Genomic DNA, 22,269 nt, shown 5'->3' with positions numbered 1-22,269 from the left:
AATAGTCAAGCTGCTTGCCTGACACCAGTACCTGGGCAAAAATATCCTCAATATTGGGATGAGCAGTGCCATTGTCTTCCTTCCCTGCTATAAACTCTGTTCTTTAGCTACAAATTCCATCCTTATCCCTGGTCAATGTCTGAGGTTGAATCAGACCATTCACAATGCTGGTGTTGTATCTGATCCTGAGGGGAGCTTCTGACCCCATATTGTCACCCTCACGTGGACCACCTACTTACACCTCCATGCCACTGCATATTTCCACACATGCTTCAGCTCACCTGCTGTTGAAATCCTCATTCATGCTTTTATTACCTCTAGGCTTGACTAGAGTAGATCCTGGATTTCAACCTTGCAAACTTGAGCTCATCTACAACTCTGCCTCTGGTACCCTAATAAATATCAAGCTCTATTCACCGTCTCATTTTTGTGGTCAAACTGCTCTCAAACCAAATCAAATCACCTCCCTCTCTCTATCACCCACTCCAGCCTGATAGCCCTTTGAGATACCTGCGCTCTTCCAATTTTGGTGTCTTCCATTTTCTCCGATTATCTTTGTTCCAGTATTGGTGGCTGTGCCTTCAGTTACCAAGGTCCTAAGCTCTGGAATTCCCTCCCTAAACCTTTCCCCGTCTCCACCTTCAACCTTTCTGGTGCTTGTTAAAATCTACCTCCTTCACCAAGCTAATATCGCCTTATATAGGTCAGTGTCAAATTTTGTTTGGTAATTACTCCTGTTAAGAGACTGAGGTAGTTTACGATACTAAAGGTGCTATGTAAATACAATTTGTTGTTGTCAATTATCCATGCTATTTTTGTCTTCTTGAAAAATGCACTTAATCTTCTACTGAAAGGGGTTCAGGTTGTATTATGTTTCACAAGGCCATCCGGTTACCAATCACTGGCTGAAAATGAATTGTACAGAAAAAACTGTTGAAAACTTGAGCTTGCAGTTCTTGTTGAAGTTTAAATAATACCCTATTATAAAGCAATCTCTTGAGATGTCAGAATGATTTATTTCAGCCATATAAAATGCTTTATACATGCAAGACTATTTTGAATAATTGGAGAAAAGTCAGAGGTGATTAACACACTATATTTGCATTAAAGTCACTGTTGCTAAGGAGTACCATACAACTAATAGTAATGGAATCACTTTGCTGCTCATTGTCAGAAAATAATAATGTTTCCTTCAGAAATACATAGAAATATGATTGCAATGGTTTCTGTGGAAAGGAATGGTCATATTTCCTTTGCTTATTATAAAATAGGTAATTCAATTTAATTCATTATTGATTCCTCAGATGTTAGATTTTATTTTCAATACTAACTAGGTAATTTGAAAAATGTAAGCATTGACTATTAAGTGATCACATGAACAGAATCTTAATATTCTGTGCTTACATGCACTGTAACGACCACTGTTTTTCTCAAATTGTTTTCTAACATCACTCATAAAGCCAGTATTTCTAAATGGTACAATGCTGAATATAAGCACACAAAAATATTTAACTTCAGTGCTTTTTTGTATGTGTAAATAACCTTGCATTTTAAAACATACATGCTGAATCTCAGAGAAGCTGCCAGCTGGAAAGTGTTATCCAAGGCTTCAAGTAGCAAGATTGATGTTAACAATTCAAAACATTTTAATCAGAAGGTTGCACCATAAGCATTAGATTCTGGGATAAGGTTGAGGTAATAGAAAAATAGATCTGAATATAAATTTATGCCTTGGAATCATGCTGAGCAAAAACAAAATGTTGTATTTGTTAAGACTTATATATAGATTATAATGACTGTATAACAGAACAATTTAAGCAGAAGATGTTAGTGCATTTGATTCTAACATTGCATAGTACAATGACAATCCCAATACTTTGGTGTTAACCATTGGGATTCTAGCACCCTTCAAGAATGTCCGTCAATATTTTTCTTTCAACAGTTGTTCCATACTTCCAGATTATTTAAACCACTGGGGTGGATTTTCCTCAAGTGGACATTAGGCAAGCTGCCAATGGAACATGCCAGCTAGCTGTCTGATGGACCGAGAATGAGGCCTGGATCATTTTGAGAGCTCAGCCTCATTAGCGTTGGGCGAGAGGATTGAGCTTGGAGCTCAAGTGCCCCAGGGAAGCTCAACTGGCCTTTGGGTTGCAAGTAGGGTGGCCCTGAGCTCTGGAGGGACAGGAGTGGGCGGTGAGGGTCACCTGAAGATTGGATGCAGTCCAGCACCTTTTGAAAACCCTGGAGGAACAATCCCGCTCCTTCCACCCACATGAAAATATAGAGGAAATGGGATGCTCTTTGGTTAGGGATTTCCAGTGATAGTGCTCTGGGTGGGGGTGACAATATCTCTGCCTAGTTCAGTCCAAATACCAACTGGGGTCCTAACATCACGAGATCCAAGCACTATTGAAAATGCACTACCAGCTGACTCATGGGCAGCTCCACCTGCTTAGTGATAGGCTTTCATGAACATTGCCGTTATGATATTGGCAATGGGGACAGTAGAACTGTGCCATAATTTTCAGGATGCTCATGTTCTCTTTCTACGTGAGACTTGAAGCATTTTGAGAGCTCAGTTTCATCATGCCAGGAAACCTGAGAGTTCAGTCTGTGTTTCTTTCTCCTTTCAATATGGTTATGCTGTACTAACACACTCCAAAAATATTTCCCTCCGCTAAACATTCTGCAAATTCACATGACAGTAAAAAAAAAACTCTCCAATATGCCAGTTGCACAATAATTCCTCACAGCCACATTGTAAAGTAATAGTGGTTGGAAAATCATGTGCAGCACATCAGCATTCCTGATATGTACACTAAGCAGGTGAGGCTTTCCATGTGCTGTGTACAAAGATTATCCCTTATATATTTGTAACATAACTTGCTTTTTTTTGTTAACAAAATAAGTCGCAAGCTTATCCATCCCACCATTCAACTGCACTGATGTCTCCTTCCTGCTCATGAAAAATCAATGGCCTTGAAACCAGAGATGCTGAGTGAAATTTTCCGATATTTTTACTAAGTGTTGGTCTTGGCGAGAAAATCACAGAGAATCCCGCCAGCGCCACTGGCGAAAAATCTTGCTATATATCAGCCTCTTAAAGGAAAATATTTTTAAAATGAGTTTCACGCATTGCCTCCGATTTGCTTACCCTACTACAACTTAATCTCTACAATCACTGGGGCACAACATTTAAACGTCCTCCCCCAGCATTTATTCAAGTCCAATCAGGGGGAAGGCTGCCAGAAAGCTTGCACCACATTTTATCGAGAGAGCCCTCAGCAAACCTCCAGATGGGGTTGAGCAGAGGTGGGAAACTTTCTACCCCTGAACATGCAGATGTCTAGCCAGCAAAGTGACCAACCCCACCTGTGAGGCTGTGGCTGAAACAGAGAGGACGGGGCTACAATGCCAAAAGAAGATGAATGGCTTTCTTTGTGCAGCCCAGGTAAGTCTGGCTCCTCGTGTCTCTCACTGCGCCCCTTCACACACTCCTCAAACCTCCATGGAGATCTCACTTCCACTCACCTCACAGGGTCACAGCACTTGTCATGAGCTCCCCCCACCTCAATAATCCTCCCAGTAACTCCTGTGCCCCTCACATGCACACCCTAACACACCTCCCACATATACCAGACTTTGTTCCCATTTGGCATGACTCCCGCCTGCATTCTCCCCATCACACGGTGGCACAGTGGCTAGCACTGCTGTCTCATAGCACTAGGGACCGGGGTTCGATTCCTGGCATGGGTCACTGTCTGTGCAGAGTCTGCACGTTCTCCCCGTGTCTGGGTGGGTTTCCTCCAGGTGCACCGGTTTCCTCCCAGTCAGAAAGACGTGCTGGTTAGCTACATTGGCCACGCTAAATTCTCCCTCGGTATTTCCGAACAGGCGCTGGAGTGTGGCAACAGAGTGGGGATTTTCTAAGTTACATAATTTCAGTGTAAGCCTATTTGTGACACTAATAATTAAACTTAAACTTATCCGTCTCAACTTAGGACAAACTCAAGCACAACAGGCGTGAGTACTCTCACAGCCTGCCGGAGCTGAAAGCCCTCACTCCATTTCAAGGAATGAGCCCTTGATCTTGCCAGTGAGGAGCAGGACTGTCCACACCTGTGCAGAGGGAGAGCTGGGGGCCAAAGACACAAGTAAGAACCCTCAACACATCCAGCCATGGAGCAATCTCCTATCAGTGTTCACCTGTGCTGTACTAATGCCATCTCCCTTCCACTGCAGGTCAATCAGCAGACCAGCCTGCACCACCTCATGTGTAATGGCCTCTGGACACCACAAATCTGAGCAGCTCCAAAGGCGACATCTTGGTGACCCGCTGTTACCCGCACCCTCCATCAGCACAGATACTCACACCTTGATGGCAACAAGCAGTAGACAGATTTCTGGGTCACTCACTGGTGAGCACCACAAAGCAGAAAATCCACAGCCTGTAGAGGCAAGGATGTCCCAGGGTTCCAGCATCTGGACGGATACAAGAGTTCAGCTCTGTGCTGAGTCCCTGGCTGACGTGCCCGAGTATGGTCATCCCAGAGCTGCTGGAGCTACAAAGGCAGCGTCTTCAACGTCAGGAATAGATGACAGCATATCTCCTCAGACTGCAAGGCTGATTGGATAAGTCCCATCGGCTTCTGAGGAGATGGTCCCGTCACTCTGAAGCATCAAGTCCAACATTGTGAGGATGGCTGCAGTGGAGAGCTTGGTGCAGGATGTGCTCTCCATGGCGGAAGATGTCCGCCCAATGGTTCAGGTCATGACCACCATGGCTGAGGTCACGAGCTCCATGGTCCAGTGCTTCAACTGCCTGGTGCAGGCACTAGTGTGAATCCACAAGTGTGAGCATCAGAGGATGGTAGGACTTCTGGATCTCACTCCAGCTGCCCCTCCGTGGAGGAGCCTAGGGGTTCGGGACAACTGAAGGGGATAGGCAGGAGTCTAGCCTGGGGCTTTCCATCCAGGAGACAGGAGGCTGCCTCAACTTCTGCTGTGGATCCTGGGGATCCACCTAGACATAGTGGGAGGATGAAGAAAAGGAAGAAACATTAGGCGCCTCATGGGCATGGGTGAACATAGGCACTGGTAGAGATAAGACCCCATTGTAATAACTAGTTTGCAGTAAAATTCACTTTGACCATCCATAAAGAACCTCCATGCCGTCATGTCATGGCACCATGCTCCGCAAACCCCATGCAAACTTGGTGCTTTATCCCTGTGCAGTGAGAGAATGGCAACGCCATGTTTCTCTCACCTCCCACACTAATGATGCAATATTGCTGTGTCGCTCCTGGCACGGGCCACCTAGACCGCCCCCCCCACCCTCCCCCTCCGATCCATGGAAGGTTCCACCCCACCATATCAATGCTCAGGCCTCTCATGTCTGCCAGCATTCTCTAGTTGTGAGGATGACAAGGACTGAGAATGTGAGAGACCCTGTCCATCTCCTGGAGAAACACACCAGGATCTCTGACCTTGGAGGAAGCAGCAGCAGCTGAGATGTGACATTCAGCCTGTCTGGGCCTCTAGATCACTCCGTTTAGTGGCAGATCGTATTCAGTTCTTTGTCAGGCAGGATTCAGATATTTTGCAGAGGAAATATCGCTCTGTCCTCATTGCAAGTCATCATCATTCTCCTGCAGCGTCCAGACAGGTGCTTTAGCTCCCTGCCCAGGAATGTTGCGACCATCACGATGACCTCCTGCAGGCCCTATAGTAGTGAGAAAATGTAAGACTCCATGGTAGGAGAGGTCTTGACGCCCTACTCCTAGTCGTTTCCAAACTGAGAGGCAATGAGTGGGTCCCTCGTCCTATGTTCCATGCGGGTCCTGGCCATTGCCCAAGGTCCTTCCTCCTCCTCCACCGTGAGTTGCCCCTCACTGCCTTCCTCATCTGAGGAGACTTGGCATTCCTCCATCTCCTCCTGGTCCAGCTGCTTGCCCTGTTGTAGTGCTGCACACCACAGTGATGCTGGACACCCTCTGGGGGCCATACTGGAGGGCTCCCCTGACTGGTCCAAGCACCAGAACGGCATCTTGAGCAGGCCAATTGTCTGCCTGACCAGTGTATGTGTTGACGCATGAGCCCGTTGTAACGAGTCTCAGTGGGTGTTTGGGGCCTCTGCACTGGCATCATCAGCCTCCTCCTGAGATTATACCCCAAGGAACCATCCCTCTAGCTGCTGCACTCTGTCAAAAATGGCTGGGATCTGCAAGCATCCCAGGACGTAGCTGTCCTGGGTACTCCTTGGGAAAGGGGCACAAACCTGCATGATTCACATGGCGTGGTCACACACTATCTGAACATTGAGGGAATGGTATCCCTTGCGATTCACAAATGGTGCTGCATGCCACCAAGGGGAATACAGAGCCAAGGAGGTGCAGTTGATGACACCCAGCACCTGGGGCAGGTCAGCTATGTGAGTGAAGCCCATGGCCCTGGTGTCCTGGCTCACCTGATCCCTGTCAAAGGTGATGTACAGATGGGCCCTCACAAACAGTGCATGTGACCACCTTTATGCACTTGTGCGTGGCAGACCTGGGAGATGCTGCATAGGTCACCCATGCAGCCCTGAATCAAGATGTGGACTTGCCGGCGTTGGACTGGGGTAAACACAGTAAGAAGTTTAACAACACCAGGTTAAAGTCCAACAGGTTTATTTGGTAGCAAAAGCCACACAAGCTTTCGGAGCTCCAAGCCCCTTCTTCAGGTGAGTGGGAATTCCCAATTTACATTAGTGTAGGCTTACATTAACACTACAATGAATTTACTGTGAAAATTCCCTCGTCGCCGCACTTTGGCACCTGTTCGGGTACACAGAGAGAATTTAGCATAGCCAATGCATCAAACCAGCATGTCTTTCAGATTGTGGGAGGAAACCAGAGCACCCAAAGGAGACCCACACAGACGCGGGGAGAACGTGCGGAGTCCGCGGAGACAGTGACCCATGCTGGGAATCAAACCCTGGTCCCTGGCGATGTAAGGCAGCAGTGCTAACCACTGTGCCACCGAACCGCCCTAAGACATCAACAGATCAGAAGACTGTTAAATCGTTCGAATAACTGCAACTGTAGAAACCAGGCTTCTCCAAGAAGGCCACTTGAGTTACAGCGGCACAGAGATCTTCCAAGATTTTCAAATGATTTTTGCGCTAGTTAAGCTCACTTGCCATCATTCTCACTCCAGGACAGAAGACTATGGTGTGGGTTCACATTTCAATATGAACGGGGCGGCATGGTAGCACAGTGGTTAGCACTGCTGCTTCACAGCTCCAGGGACCTGGGTTCGATTCCCGCCTTGAGTCACTGTCTGTGTGGAGTTTGCACATTCTCCTCGTGTCTGTGTGGGTTTCCTCCGGGTGCTCCGGTTTCCTCCCATAGTCCAAAGATGTGCGGGTTAGGTTGATTGGCCATGCTAAAATTGCCCCTTAGTGTCCTGGGATGCGTAGATTAGAGGGATTAGCGGGTAAAATATGTAGGGATATGGGGGTAGGGCCTGGGTGGGATTGTGCTCGGTGCAGATTTGATGGGCCGAATGGCCTTTTTCTGTACTGTAGGGTTTCTATGATTTCTATGAATACCAGGAAGCACTGCATTGTCAGAATGCTGCTAACTTGGACAGGCACTAAAAACTATAATGGGAAAACAGTGGGCTCTGTATTGTGGAAGGATGAGACCAAATTGACTGAAGGGCCATTTCACTGTAACTTGGCTTGAGATGGAATTGTTTACTTAAACATATTTGACTTCAGCTTCATAAATCTGAAATCTATTCTTAACTACTACCTGCTCCCCTAATCATCCTATGGATAAACAAAGTGCTTAGGAAATAATGACAAAACCTTAATGAGAGCTATTTGTCTCTTAACTGCATCCGATACTAGAGAAGGAAATCTGAATACACGTATCAGATACTTATTTGCATGCAACTTACTTTGACACCACCCTCTTCAAGTGAAATCGCTTGCGAAGTCCTGCAGAAAATTCTGATTCTAACTATGGACAATGCATCAACACCCAATGTCCCTGTGCAGATGGTATTTGGGTATTAAATCCTGGAACATTGGTCTTATGAAATCCACATGGCCACTGTCAGTCACCCTCTATGTTAGTGTGACAGGAGATTGATGTTTGATGGTTGAGTATTGGCCTTTTATTTCCTCTGGCTTGAAGGTTTTGTGTGATTTATTAAGTCTTTCTTGCTGAGGATCAGTGAAAATCAAGGTTTTGAAGGCAGATAATGTTCACTGAGAGTTGAGAGTGGGTATCGGAGGTTCTCTGAATCAGGTCAAGATTCTTACTCGAGCAATCAGGTGCCAACCATTGCACTTTGACCTGAACTTAAAGTAAATGTTTAATTGTGTTGCAAAATTTCAGTAGTCCGAAGCTGAAACTTATACTGCGGCTGACTACAAATACTAATACTAAATTGTTGAGGAGAATGAAAGATGCTTAAGGCAACAGAACTAAGTTTTCAATTTTCCAGTTGAATAGCATTGCTTATACTAAGTAGTATTAAGAGGCTGTTGTGTCTGATTATTCATACCTGCAGAATTGTCTTGAGTGATTCATGTTTGGCCCTGCTTTGATATTGCCCTTATCAGGATCATAGATAGTAGTAGCTCTGGCATAGGCACCTCCAAGAATAAAAACGAAACCATTGAGAGTAACAGCAGGAGCATACTTATTATCTGTTGATAGAACAAAATAAATCACTTAAAATAAATTTATTACACGTGGAATTTTCTCATATTATTCCTTAATTCATTCTGATAAAACTTAGACCTATATTATTTTGAAATTGGCTAAGAATTATGAATATGGTATCTTATAGCACAACGTGTTCTGCTTTCTAGTGCATTTGATGCATGTTTCTGCTTAAACCTCAAAATCCCGATAGTACTAAAAATGATTTCCAACGAAAACAACTGATGGGACCAATAAACTTATCGAAAGAAATCAGTGACAGCAGAATCTCTGACATAAAGTTGGCAATAAATAGTAAGTTAGCAAATATTAAAATTACGACGGGATGAAATTACTCCTTAGTGTACTCAACAGATCGACAGTGACCTATTTTAAACCCCTGCACAATTTTCTTTTTATGGAGAAGAACATTTTGGTTGGTTGGTGGGTGGTGGGGAGGGATGTGCTGGGTGGGTGAGATACAACAAGACACCAATTTGCTGTGGTCAAAAATGTCAGGTGGGATTCTATGCTGGTCACAGGGCTCCATTCACATATTAAAAGGTGTCAAATGCATGAAGCAATTACTTTCCCATCTAGTGATAGTTCCTTAAAAAAAATTGCAACAGAGGCACAAAACAGAGCAGTAAAGTACATTGTTTTCTTTGGCATTATTGCCTCAATTGCATCAGTCAGGTCAAGGTAAAGTTGGCCCTTCAGAAGCATGTCAAGCTTCAAGGAAATTGATTCATGTGGAGGAAAGAGGAAAAAGGACAATATGATGCTACATAAGTCTTAATGCATCAATGAGGACATAAACTTTCAAGCCAGCTAAGATTATTAAATTGGTAATTATCCACAGAACCATAGAATCCCTATAGTGCAAAAAGAGGGCATTTGGCCCATTGAATCTGCATTGACTCTCCAAAAGAACATCCCACCCTGGCCCACCCCCCATCCTAGCCACATAACCACGTGCATTTACCATGGCTAATCCACTTAACCTACACATCTTGGACTGTGGGAAGCAACCAGAGGAAACTGGGGAGAATGTGAAAACTCAACCTAAGTCCGGAATTGAACCTGCGTCCCTGGCACTGTGAGGCAGCAGTGCTGACCACTGTGTCATTCGAATCACTGCTGTTTCCATATTATGATGTGGAGATGCCGGCGTTGGACTGGGGTAAGCACAGTAAGAAGTCTCACAACACCAGGTTAAAGTCCAACCTATGACTTGGACTTTAACCTGGTGTTGTGAGACTTCTTACTGTTTCCATATTACGCATATATATGAGGGGAGACAGGAATATGGGAACTTCCACTCCAAGAAAATCAGCACCCCTACCCAGGGCTAGCACCCTGATATCCGTGAAAATTGGAGTAGAATTCAGAAAGCCTCTTCCTTTGACTGGCGATTTTGCAATATGCACAGCTGGTGAGTGAGACTCATCATTAGCTCCTGATCATTAAACTGGTCCTCTGGTATTTTCCATATGCATGTCCTTGCCTGTTAATTCATCTTAATGTACAGTAATAATTTTGATGAAACATGTACAGTTTAAAGGTGGTTAAGCATATATTATAATAAATCATACACATAACTAAATAATCTATTATTTTTGGACATTTGCAAATTGTCAACATCTCATAAGGCATTTAAATGAAATATTGAGGAACAATATCAGTGCAGTGACTCATCTCATCGTGTAAATAACAAAAAAAACTATATCCTGAGACTTCAGAAATTGACTATATGTTACAATATTTATACAATGGACTATGCTAATGTGAAGTGCAATATATGTGTATTTCATATGGTTTGATTCCATCTCTCTCCATTCTGCAAAGATATTCTTGGGTGGGAAACATATTCAATCACAGACACTGCACCATGGGGTAAATGGCCACAGGTTTGAGTCCTCAGGCTGTGTTATGACTCACAGTTAACTATGTGAGCAGACCAGAAAATGGGAAAAGGGGGGCAAAATATATATACACCCCCAACTCTTTGCAGCAGGCCATGGTGTCTGATATACACCCTCAAAGGTAATATGCTTTCAAAGCCAAATGAATTCCATTTTCCTCTTTTATCTTTTCCTGCAAATAAATTACATCCAGGTATTCAAATATATCATTTTCTAATAGTTCCAATGCCTCAATCCGGTCAGTATAGTTACTGGAGGTAGGTAGCATTTGTTCTTGAGATTTATTTAGTGGAACAAATAACATACAATTGTATTCTTATCCTCTTTCATGATTATGATGTTACTATGGAATCACGTGTTACTGGTTTGCGCTTGTAGTCTTCCAGGTGCCACACCGTTATGGATAAGGTGTTGAGTGGAAACCAGCCGCTTAGAGATGAACATGGGTGCGACCTGAATAATTCATCCATCAAACTCCACTCTGCCTCTTTGGAAAAGTGCCTTTCTCTCGCTCAACATTTCCCCCTTGTTATAGTGCAGCCAAGACCAGGACCTGATTAGATAGGGGACAAGCTGCTTTCTGATTTAGATTATCAATAAATTAACACAAACCTTGATTAACATTCAGAGAAAGGAAATATCTCATTTCCATAATGAATTAATTATAATCATGGACTATTTAAATAATAATGAAGTTCTTTTGTATAATTCTACCTCGTATTCTGCTGACACAGCGGATAATCAACATCCATTTGGCTGAAATGCTGCTTATGATTGAACAGGATGATAAGGGATAATAATTAGCCAGCTAAATCTCATTGGTGTTCATGTGAAACATTGATAAAAGACTATGGCTTGCTTTCTTTTCATTTATTCTGAAGCTAGTGGCTGCCCTAATCCAGCTCAGTGCTTTCTGACATGTAAGAATGTGTTCCATTCTCCCCTTCCACTGATTCTAGATAATGCTGCTCTCGGTATAATATGCAAATGTTTTACACAATGGAATAAGTCAGGGTTTCTGATCAAGAAATACCAGCTGCCCAAAACCTCCCTCTGATTCATAATGTAAAGGTTTTGCATTTTAACACATTTATTCTCTACTGTTTATCTGCCTTTGGGCAGAGAACAAATGAATGAATGAATAATTTCTTATACAAACTGGTAGCATAATGATAAAGCATCTCCTCACCTGTTTCCCAACAGATTGAACAGAAAAATAGGATAACTGGCCCTGAAATTCTGTGGGGAATTTACTGATTTGTTACAATTCCAGCAGAAATACTGAAGCTCCAAAACATCGAGCACTGCAACATTGTAATATTAACTTTTTAAATGGTGACAAGCATAGACACAGAATTTCAGGGCCTTTGTCTTTGTTATGTATTCAAGTGAAGAAGTTGGTAGCATCCTGCAGATCTAGTAAGGAAAACATAGCTTCTGACACTTTTGCTACAAGTACCTCTTATGTGATGCAGTGTTTGGGAACCTGTGCAATATCCCTTTAGCGATCATAGTGTAATATCACTTTACCTATCATAGGTGATTCAATGAAAGTCCATGTGTTTGTTTGAAGGACATATGACTGTAAAACTCCAGCTGCCCGTCCTGCCTCATTCACGCCACCAAACACGTAGATTTTGCCACCACATACAGTTGCAGCTGCAGAGTGCACAGCTTTGGGAAGAGGAGCTACTGTTTCCCACTGATTGGTAATTGTGTCATACCTGGAAGAATAGAATTTTCAAGCATCATTAACCACCACCCGCAGTGATTTGACAGCTACTTTTCTCTAAATGCCGAATGTATTCTGCTATTACACAATAAATAACATCAATTTTGCCAAGCAAGAAAAGCAATTCAATTGAACAAGTGTGCTTGTAACAGCCAATTACAACTGAAAGGTTTGAACAATACTAAAACGCAGTACTTATTAACACATTACACAGCAGGAGTTTATAGTTATTTGGTGTTGCTTTGCCTCACTCTTTGTCCGTGCTGGCTATTTGCCACCATGTAATCATTTTAGCCATTCTGAGAGTTTAGGACCTGAGATAGTCCAATCAGTGCTGCTCTGCAGGGGAGCTAATAGAAACACATCAACAGCTGTGATGGACATCAAACACATCAACCTATTATTCAGCATGTGTGAACTTGACACCTTCTGATTGACAGTGAGTTTCTGTATTTGAATGTCTACGGAACTGGCACAAGTTGATTTATCTTTAATTTTTTTCTCACAACTTCAGCCTGCCCCTCCACACTCACCATACTTCTAGAAATGTACCTCACCTCTGTGTGGCTCTTTTATTATACCCTGGCTACAGCCAAAAAGTTGCAGCTTGGTGGATCATTAAGCTGAACATGCATTTTGTCATTATACACCGATGGAACAATCTCAGAAATGCCACTATTTCAAACTGGCAATTTGAGTTCCTAATTTTAACCATGCAGTATAGAGAGGGAAGGCAGTGGAGAGGGAAGATGCTTTCCAACAAGGAATGAAGATGAACAAGAATCCAAATTGTTTGACGCCATTCTCTTAGCTGCTAGTTGATGAGCAATGTCTGCTCAGGCTGGGAACACACTAGGGGAAGAGTTCATTTGGGCAATGTCATGTGCTGCAGTGCTAATGACCCACATGGTGTTCTTCACTGATATCATTGAAGAAACCTGCATGGGGAAGAAAACCACCTGGGAAAATGAAGTTCAGCATAGATAGATGTGAGCCATTACAAACAAAGAACAAAGAACAATACAGCACAGGAACAGGCCCTTCGGCCCTCCAAGCCCGCGCCGCTCCCCGGTCCAGGATTGAATCCTGAATCCAGGATCCCCGCCCAATTTTCCAGCCTATCTACATACCAATATCCTATCGACCGAGCTGACCCTCACAGCTACGATGCTTTGTTCATTACAACCTATTAACTCACCCCCACCCCCCCCCCCCCATTCCAGACCATGTGATCTCCAGGGAGAGGCGAAAACCCAGAGTGAAAAACCCCAGGGCCAATATGGGGAAAAAAAAATCTGGGAAATTCCTCTCCGACCCCCTGAGGCGATCGAAACGAGTCCAGGAGATCACAATGGCCCTGATCGGAAAATGCTTCCCAACCCTAGTCATTTCCACTTCCACGAACACCATATGAATTCCCTGCCCCCGAGACAGGTTCCCAACTATCCGCAGTCTCGCTCTGTACTGGCACCAGCAAGATGATCATAGAATGAAGCCATGAAACGAGAAACAAGGAACAATTAGCCCGTGCCGCTCCCTGGTCCAAACTAGACCACTCTTTTGTATCCCTCCATTCCCACTCCGTTCATATAGCTGTCTAGATAAGTCTTAAATGTTCCCAGTGTGTCCGCCTCCACCACCTTGCCCGGCAACACATTCCAGGCCCCCACGACCCTCTGTGTGAAATATGTCCTTCTGATATCTGTGTTAAACCTCCCCCCCTTCACCTTGAACCTATGACCCCTCGTGAACGTCACCACCGACCCGGGGAAAAGCTTCCCACCGTTCACCCTATCTATGCCTTTCATAATTTTATACACCTCTATTAAGTCTCCCCTCATCCTCCGTCTTTCCAAGGAGAACAACCCCAGTTTCCCCAATCTCTCCTCATAACCAAGCCCCTCCATACCAGGCAACATCCTGGTAAACCTCCTCTGTACTCTCTCCAAAGCCTCCACGTCCCTCTGGTAGTGTGGCGACCAGAACTGGACGCAGTATTCCAAATGCGGCCGAACCAACGTTCTATACATCTGCAACATCAGACCCCAACTTTTATACTCTATGCCCCGTCCTATAAAGGCAAGCATGCCATATGCCTTCTTCACCACCTTCTCCACCTGTGACGTCACCTTCAAAGATCTGTGGACTTGCACACCCAGGTCCCTCTGCGTCTCTACACCCTTTATGGTTCTTCCATTTATCGTGTAGCTCCTCCCTACATTATTCCCACCAAAATGCATCACTTCGCAATTATCAGGATTGAACTCCATCTGCCATTTCCTTGCCCAAATTTCCAGCCTATCTATATCCTTCTGTAGCCTCTGACAAAGTTCCTCACTATCTGCAAGTCCTGCCAGTTTTGTGTCGTCCGCAAACTTACTGATCACCCCAGTTACCCCTTCTTCCAGATCATTTATGTAAATCACAAACAGCAGAGGTCCCAATACAGAGCCCTGCGGTACACCACTAGTCACAGGCCTCCAGCCGGAAAAAGACCCTTCCACTACCACCCTCTGTCTTCTATGACCAAGTTACATTTTAGTCGGAAGAATAGGGAGGTCACTTATTACTTGGAAGTGGAACAAAGTGATCTTGGAGTACATACACACCAATCATTAAAAGTTGTGCCAGGCCATAAAAAAGGCAAACCAAGGACTAGATTTTATTTCTTACTGGAATAGAAATGAAGGATTTGGAAGTTATGTCAAACCTGTATTAAATTTTGGTTAGACCACACTTAGTGAAACTGCATGCACTTCTGGTCACTTATTATGAAAAGGGATATCAAGGCAACGGAGAGAATGCAGTGAAGATTTACAGGGTTGATGCCAGAAATGTGGGGATATACATATCAGGCAAGGAATAAAATACTGGGTTGCTTGTCTTTTGACAAAAGAAGGCTGAGAGGTGACTTAATTGATGTCTTTAAAATTATGTAAGATTTTGATAGATAGATACAGAGAGAAAGTTTCCTCATGTGATGAAGCACATAACTAGAGGCCATCAATATATAGCACTAATAAATCCAACAGGGAATTCAGAAGAAACTTCACCCAAAGAGTGGCAAGAATGTGGAATTGCTATCACAGCGAGTGGTTGAAGCGAATAATTTAGTTGCATTTAAGTGTAAACTGGACAAGCATATGAGGGAAAAGGGAATAGGTGTTTATGATAATAGATTTAGATGAGAAAAGATGTGAGGAGACTTGAGTGGAGCAAAGTGGGGACTGCTTAGCCCAAATAGTCTGTTTTGTACAGCACAGCCAATGCAGTCCTGTGTAGTCAGTGCACTGCCTGACCTTGGGAAATGAGGTAAATCTGCAGTAGTGCAATGTGAATTGATTTGTTTCCTCTATTTGCCTATCTTTTCAGTAGAAAAGGTGAGAAGCAGAGGAACAGAATGAAAAATGAAACCAACCTAACTGATTAAAAGCATTTTTCCCCAATTTGTCTGAAAACAAACATCTAAAAAATAGTTTGATTTATAATTTACCTACTTTATTTAAACTTGGCAGTAAATCTTTAGAGGTGGGAAATTGCAGACTTAAAATCACCTGAGGTCACAGGTGCAAGCCCCTTTGTTTCTGATTAAAATGCTTTGAAGGGGGTTGACAGGGTAGGCACTGAAATGCTTATTGAAAGGCTGAGCAGGCTCAAAGGATCATTGGTCCACTCCATCCTCTACTTTTTAGGTTCTTGACTACAGTACATTCGTAGTGTCAACCTGGCAGTTGCGGCATCATTATCATCATTCGAATGTAAATTTTCCTAACTGAGATAATGCAATACAGCACAGCAAGATTAATTACATGGCATTGTCGGTACTTTGTTGACTTATTGATGTCTAATTGGTCCCACTCTGGGGATCCTTTGACAAATTCTCGAGCCCACCTTGTTAAAACATTGAATCAAAGGGACACTTAACATAATGCACGAGAAGAAAATCATTAGCCAACACATTTACTACTTTTATTCAGATAAAATGGCTATTATTTATCACAATCTTTCATATATTGAAAAAAATCAGTTCTGTGGACATTTTCTGCAAAAGTCTTTCCAGTGTAGGTTATTATGTTTGCATTTATCCTGGAAACTCTCTTTGTGGAGGGACTAGAGAAGCTGGGCTTGTTCTCCACAGAGCAGGGAAGGTTAAGGGGAGATTTAATAGATGTGTTTAAAATTGGGGGTTTTGACTAGATAAAGAGAAACTGTTTCCACTGAAAGAGGAAACATTTTAAGATAATTGGCAAAAGAGTCAGTGGGGAGATGAGATTTGTTTTTCGTTCAGCGAGTTATGATCACTGCTTGAAAGGGTAGAGAAAGCAGGTTCAATATTAACTTTCTAAAGAGGATACTTGAAAAGGAAAGAAATGCAGGGCTATAGGAAAGGACCATGAGAGTGGGATTAATTGGATAGTTCTTTCACAGCGCCAGCAAAGGCATATTGGGTCTGAATAGCCTCATTCTATGTAAACGTTTGACTCTGTAACTTCACCGTCTTGCCACGTGTAGTTGTTTCTCAGCTTGTACTGCACAGAAATTCCTATGCTTCACCCGACTCCACTTCTTTGCTTTCCAAATTCCCATAAGCATTTGTCAAAGCATTATAATAAAATAAGGACAGGATGTGTTGGAAAAATTGGGAAGATTATCTTTGGTCTCTGCCGCGAACTCTGTTCCTTAGCCACAGATTCCATTCAATCCCTGGCCACTGTCTGAGATTGAACTGGACTGTTAGCAACATAGGTTTTACATTTGACCATGAGCTCATCATGGCAGTCTATATCCACCTTCATAATATTGGCGGTCACCACCTTCATTCAGCCCATCTGCTGCTGTAACCTATTTCCATGCTATTCTTACCTGCATTTTGAACAATTCCAATGCTCTCCTGGCCTGACTCCCATTTTCCACATTTCAAATCGGCCAAAACTTTGCTGCCTATTATATAACTCATGTCAAGTCCTGTTTATCCATCACCAACGTTCCCTCTAATGAACTTGTGTGCATGAATGCACAGCAACTCAGAGGCATCACACAGGCAGTTCTCAAGTTGTTCCATTTAAGAAAGTGCATGTGTGACCGTGCAAGAAAATATAAAGCTACTGCACATTGAAATGTACAGGCTGCTCATAACAACAAAAAAGGGAACAGTGCTCTTCAGCCCAATGTTCACTGGCCTACCTTTGGTTCCAATTCAGCAATGCCCAAAATTTCAAATTCTCATCTCTGTAATTAATTCCTCCTTCCTCTCTATCTGTGCTACCTCCTCCATTCCTGCCTTCCATTCACCTGAAATTTCTGTATTCCCCCAATTCTGGCTTCAAGCATCTCCAATTTCCTTTGTCCCTCCACTGGGGGCACTTTTCTCAGTCCTAAGCTCTGTAAAACAATCTCAAAATCCATTTCTCCTCCTGTAAGGCCCTGCTTAAAATTTACAATTTTGACCAGGCTTTTGATCACCTGTCCTACTATCTCCCAATGTGGCTTGGTGTCTAATCTGGTTTGCTGCATTCTGTGAAGCAACTTGAGATGTTTTACTACTCGTGTAAAAGTCAAATTTTTGAAACGCATTTTTTTAGGCAAAAGGTTGGGGTGGATTTTTATACAAGTAATGTTTTTCAGGGGCTTACTTTCAGTCAGATAACATGGGAAGTCATCGCTGAGAAGTACAGAAAGACCTGCTCAGCACTCCCATCATTTTGGTATACTTCTATGAACAGTCGTAAACCGTGGAATTTACCTTTGCTTCTAAAGATGGTGCCAGTGCTTAATCGGTTCTTTGTGCACCAGAGAGTGAACCCATTATCATGAAGATTCTTTTCTCCAGTCCCACAAACTTTGAACCAGACATGGAGTTCCCATTCTTTCAGATATCATGGTGCGCGGTTCCAGACTGACCTGCTTTTACTGCACTCATCAGGTGTCAGGTGAACGTAACGACACATCAACATGGTGCTCCCATCAAAATCCTAGAGAGACATTAACTCTAGCCCATTCCCTGGTGCAGTTTCATCAGGCTGTGCTACTGCTTCAGGGAGATTCTCCCAACCCCACAAGCCCAGGAGAGGAATGGGCTAGCTGGGCCTGTGGTTTCAATGCAGCTTGGGGTCAAAGAAGAGAATGGGAGGGCTACACCATTGGAAAGTATCACACGAACAGCTCCCAGCCTTGACCTAAGTCTTGGTGCAGGAGTATTGGATTTGTTGGCATTCACAGGTACTGTTTTAACGAATAATGAATTGAGGTATATGAACAATTAAGGAGTTTTTGGCCAATGTTCGGAGGGGTTGACTTTTACACAAGACAGATTATTACTTGAGTATATGTAGCATGATAAAGGAGTGCAAGTTGTTCTATGACATGACTATCTCTGTAGACCCCAGTCTAATTATTCCCTTTCACAAACCCCCTTGTATGTGAAGGCCGCACAAGGAAGTTGATTTTAGACCCTCCCAGAGTCAGGAACAGAGGCAGGCAGGTGCTAAAAATAATACTACTATCAAATCCCCGGCCCAAACCTACAGATATGATCAAACCTATTCATGCCTGTAACAGAGGACCACTGGGATTTTCCAGTTGACTTGCAGGTTCCTGTGGGAGTTGGGGATCTGGTCTAGCAGAGCAGGGGCGAGGAGGGGGCTCTCTGCAGGCAGCACTATAGGGTCCCTCCCTGCCTACGTGGATGCAGCAACAGTGGCAAAGGCTATCCTATCGACAGATTCCGCCTGAAAACTTGTGGCCTGCCTGCAAAACATTTTTATTGAAACTTTAAAAAGGGGAAATCACAATGAGTGACTGCTTCCCACACAATGGTGGGTTTCAGACCCACATTTCAAGAAATGAAGACTTGCAGGGGTAATCCTGTTCTTGGTCTCCACTCCCCAGGTGCCACACAATATGACACTGGTTAATTAATCTAGAAAGGCACAATTTTTGGAGGGTTAGCTGTTTCCCAGGATATCATTTTATTATCATTGACCAAAAGAACTACATGATATTTAGTCATTATAATTTTATAAAACAAATTAATATGGTTCTGTTTGGTTGTAAGCAACAACATGAGGCACAACTGATATAAAACCAAGAGCTTGTATTCCACACAAGAGAAATATGACCAATATCAACTTGGATTCTTACAATTCAGTGTTTACTATAGCTGTGTCAATGGTATACTTTAACACTCATAAATTGAATGTTTCTAATAAAAGTAGACACAACTTATATTACCAATAAAGTTCTAATTACAGTCAACATAGAATGACTGAAGAAGAACTACCAGTTAGAAACGAGTACGCACAGATATATATCAAGATCTATTAAGAATTTAAACTATAATCTTGTGAGGTGTTGCTAATGGTAAACATGAAAATGAAAATCAGTTTCTCTATAACCATTTCTGTTTCCCTCTCTACCTTGGCTGTCTTTTAATTATTCATCCCTTTCATTGTTCTCATATGTACCATCACTCATTACCTTCCCTGTACCTCCGTTTTGTTTCTCTTAATCTTGTTCTCGGTTTTTTATGCAACTTTGTTGACAGATTTATTGAATTTATATATTTAGGTCCACGATATGCAACAAGATCATGTCCTGTATTGGAAGTGGTTACTGGGGTTTGAAGGGAGAGGGTCAGAGGGTAGGACATTTAAGAACTGCTGTTATGTGCATGAATGACAGGCAAATGAGAGACATGGGCTTAAATTAGAAGACCTTGGCCAATATTGCGATGTCCACGATCTACTGCAATGCAGAAGGTAATCAAAAATTGGGAACTGTGGTCCTAGGCAGGGTGTGACAGTAAGTTAGGGAATAAACAGCCCGGATTCTGAAACCTGAGCAAAGAGGGAATACAGTATCCGCTGAAATCCAAAGGTTGACAATGGCAGGCATAGATACCACCCCCTACAAACACCTCCCACACATACATGCGCATGCACGTACACAAACATTTCCTTTGTGTCTGTAAGTCATGGGAAACAGTCTTATCAAAAGCTTGACATATTATCTGATATGATTTAAATAATACTCTCATGCTTCAATTTTACTTTTTTTCTGCTAAGTATGAACTAATCATTGAGCAAAAATCACAATTTAAGCAGGCACAGCAGGCTCACTTGGTCCAATGGTTTTCAGAGTGCCAACCCTGCTGCTTCAAATACATTTCAAGAGAGAGGAGGATTAGAATATGAAACATCAACTCTTTCGCTGGATAGAACTGCCCTTGGCTGTGATGCTCTGTGCAGTCAAATTACTTTCCAACATTCATGCTCTGGGCTCAAATGCAAAAAAATCCAGAAGCATGAGTTCCTGGAGACTGCCTGGCTGAGATGGAATCATGCCTGGCTAATGGTGAGAAGAATGGGATTTAAAACTGCATTCTAAAACCATCTACTTAAGGAATTAAGGCATTAACTTTATGGTGCCATTCAAGGATTGAAAAAAGTTTAAAAATTCAGTGGATGCAGGATGTACTCATTTCCAAAGTAAGAACTGCAGGGCATAAAAATGTTGTAAGAAGTGTAGTATTTATAACAATTATTCTAATTTATTTTAGAGTTCATTTTATTTATGGTTGACTTGGGTACCAGGGGCTGGGGCTGGAGCAGAGACTGGGTTTTATGCCTCATGCAGCTGGGTGACAAGGGAGTCCATCCAGTCAGAGGTTTGAAAAAGGTGAGGCTGGGCCATTGAGTCAGATTTGCATGTGGTGCTGTACTGCTTTGAATATATTCCAAGATTATAGCCAGCAATATTGACAGAGTTCCCCCAATCTCTCACTGTTACTTCGGTGGAAGATTGACAGAAACCATGGAGTGCTGGACATTGTTACCCATTTACTCTATTTTTACAGGGGTTCTACTTTTCCTCTTCTGCAGTTATACTCTGAGATTGAGGGAACTCGTAGTGGAATTTCAGGCAGGATATTGCCTGTTTATAGGAACAGAACTGGTCTAACCTGATGCATTATATCATATTGAATATAACTCTGTACTGACTGTCATGAAAGCTACATTGAATATTTATTTTTTGGACAATTTTTATATGATCTGGTTAATGTTTAAAAAAAGAAATCTGAACACTCAGTAATTTACTGACATAGAGCTACTCCACAGGATTTCACGTCCTTTAAAAATTAATATTACTGTACACAAAAAATAATTATCCAAGAAAGCATCACACACTATAGTTCATAAAGACTTATGGTGTGAACCCAGTCCTACTTGTTACTTCCTACAAGAGTTCCCTTATCTTATGGAATCATGAAGGTTCAGTCACTTTTCCTGGGACCAACCCAGAAGTATGCAACAGCCTGGAATTTACTTTAAGTATCCTCAGTATTCCAGCTTGCTCCGAGGTATAAGATTTATGGGAATCCTTCCATTGCATTTTGGCTAATTGACCCTCCAAGTTTCTTTAAAGACTTTGTGAATGGGGGCTCTTCAGCTCCTTGCCCTGGCTTTGGACATAAATAGACTGTTTTTTGGCAATCTGCTCCCACAGCTTCTATACAGTTCTTTCTCAACTAAATGCACCTAACCAGCATGTCTTTCAGACTGTGGGAGGAAGCTGGAGCGCCCAGAGAAAACCTACGCAAACACGGGGAAAATGTGCAGAATCCGCAGAGACAGTGATTCAACCCGGGTCTCTGGCACCGTGAGGCAGCAGTGTCACCATGTCACCCCTTTGTTTGCTTCCTCAGTCAAATAGGATGCAGGCTACACCAACAAAAAGCTACAGCTGCCAATCTGTTGTCAAATTTAACTACTTTCTTCTATCGGTAAACACATGAATTAAATGAGTGCACCTTCTAACCAAGGCTTCACCCTGAATTACAATCTTTATAACAACATGGCATGACTTGGGATGGGATCAAACAGAAATGAAAATAAATTACTTGATCTTCAAAACT

General features: G+C 42.9%; 1 protein-coding gene across 4 annotated transcripts in view; it reads right to left on the bottom strand.

Annotated features, from left to right (window-relative positions):
* Positions 1–22,269, bottom strand: part of klhl29 (kelch like family member 29) — a 423,156-nt gene that overhangs the window by 29,764 nt on the left and 371,123 nt on the right. For all 4 annotated transcript variants that reach the window (XM_078213081.1, XM_078213080.1, XM_078213079.1 and 1 more), the window contains 2 exons: positions 12,155–12,348; positions 8,560–8,704 (listed from right to left, as the gene is read on the bottom strand). In XM_078213081.1, the coding sequence (XP_078069207.1) occupies positions 8,560–8,704; positions 12,155–12,348 (339 nt within the window). The remainder of the gene's footprint in view (positions 1–8,559; positions 8,705–12,154; positions 12,349–22,269) is intronic.

Source organism: Mustelus asterias, chromosome 5, assembly GCF_964213995.1.
Source record: "Mustelus asterias chromosome 5, sMusAst1.hap1.1, whole genome shotgun sequence".
Lineage (NCBI taxonomy): Eukaryota > Metazoa > Chordata > Chondrichthyes > Carcharhiniformes > Triakidae > Mustelus > Mustelus asterias.
This window is presented reverse-complemented; position numbering and strand designations above follow the sequence as displayed.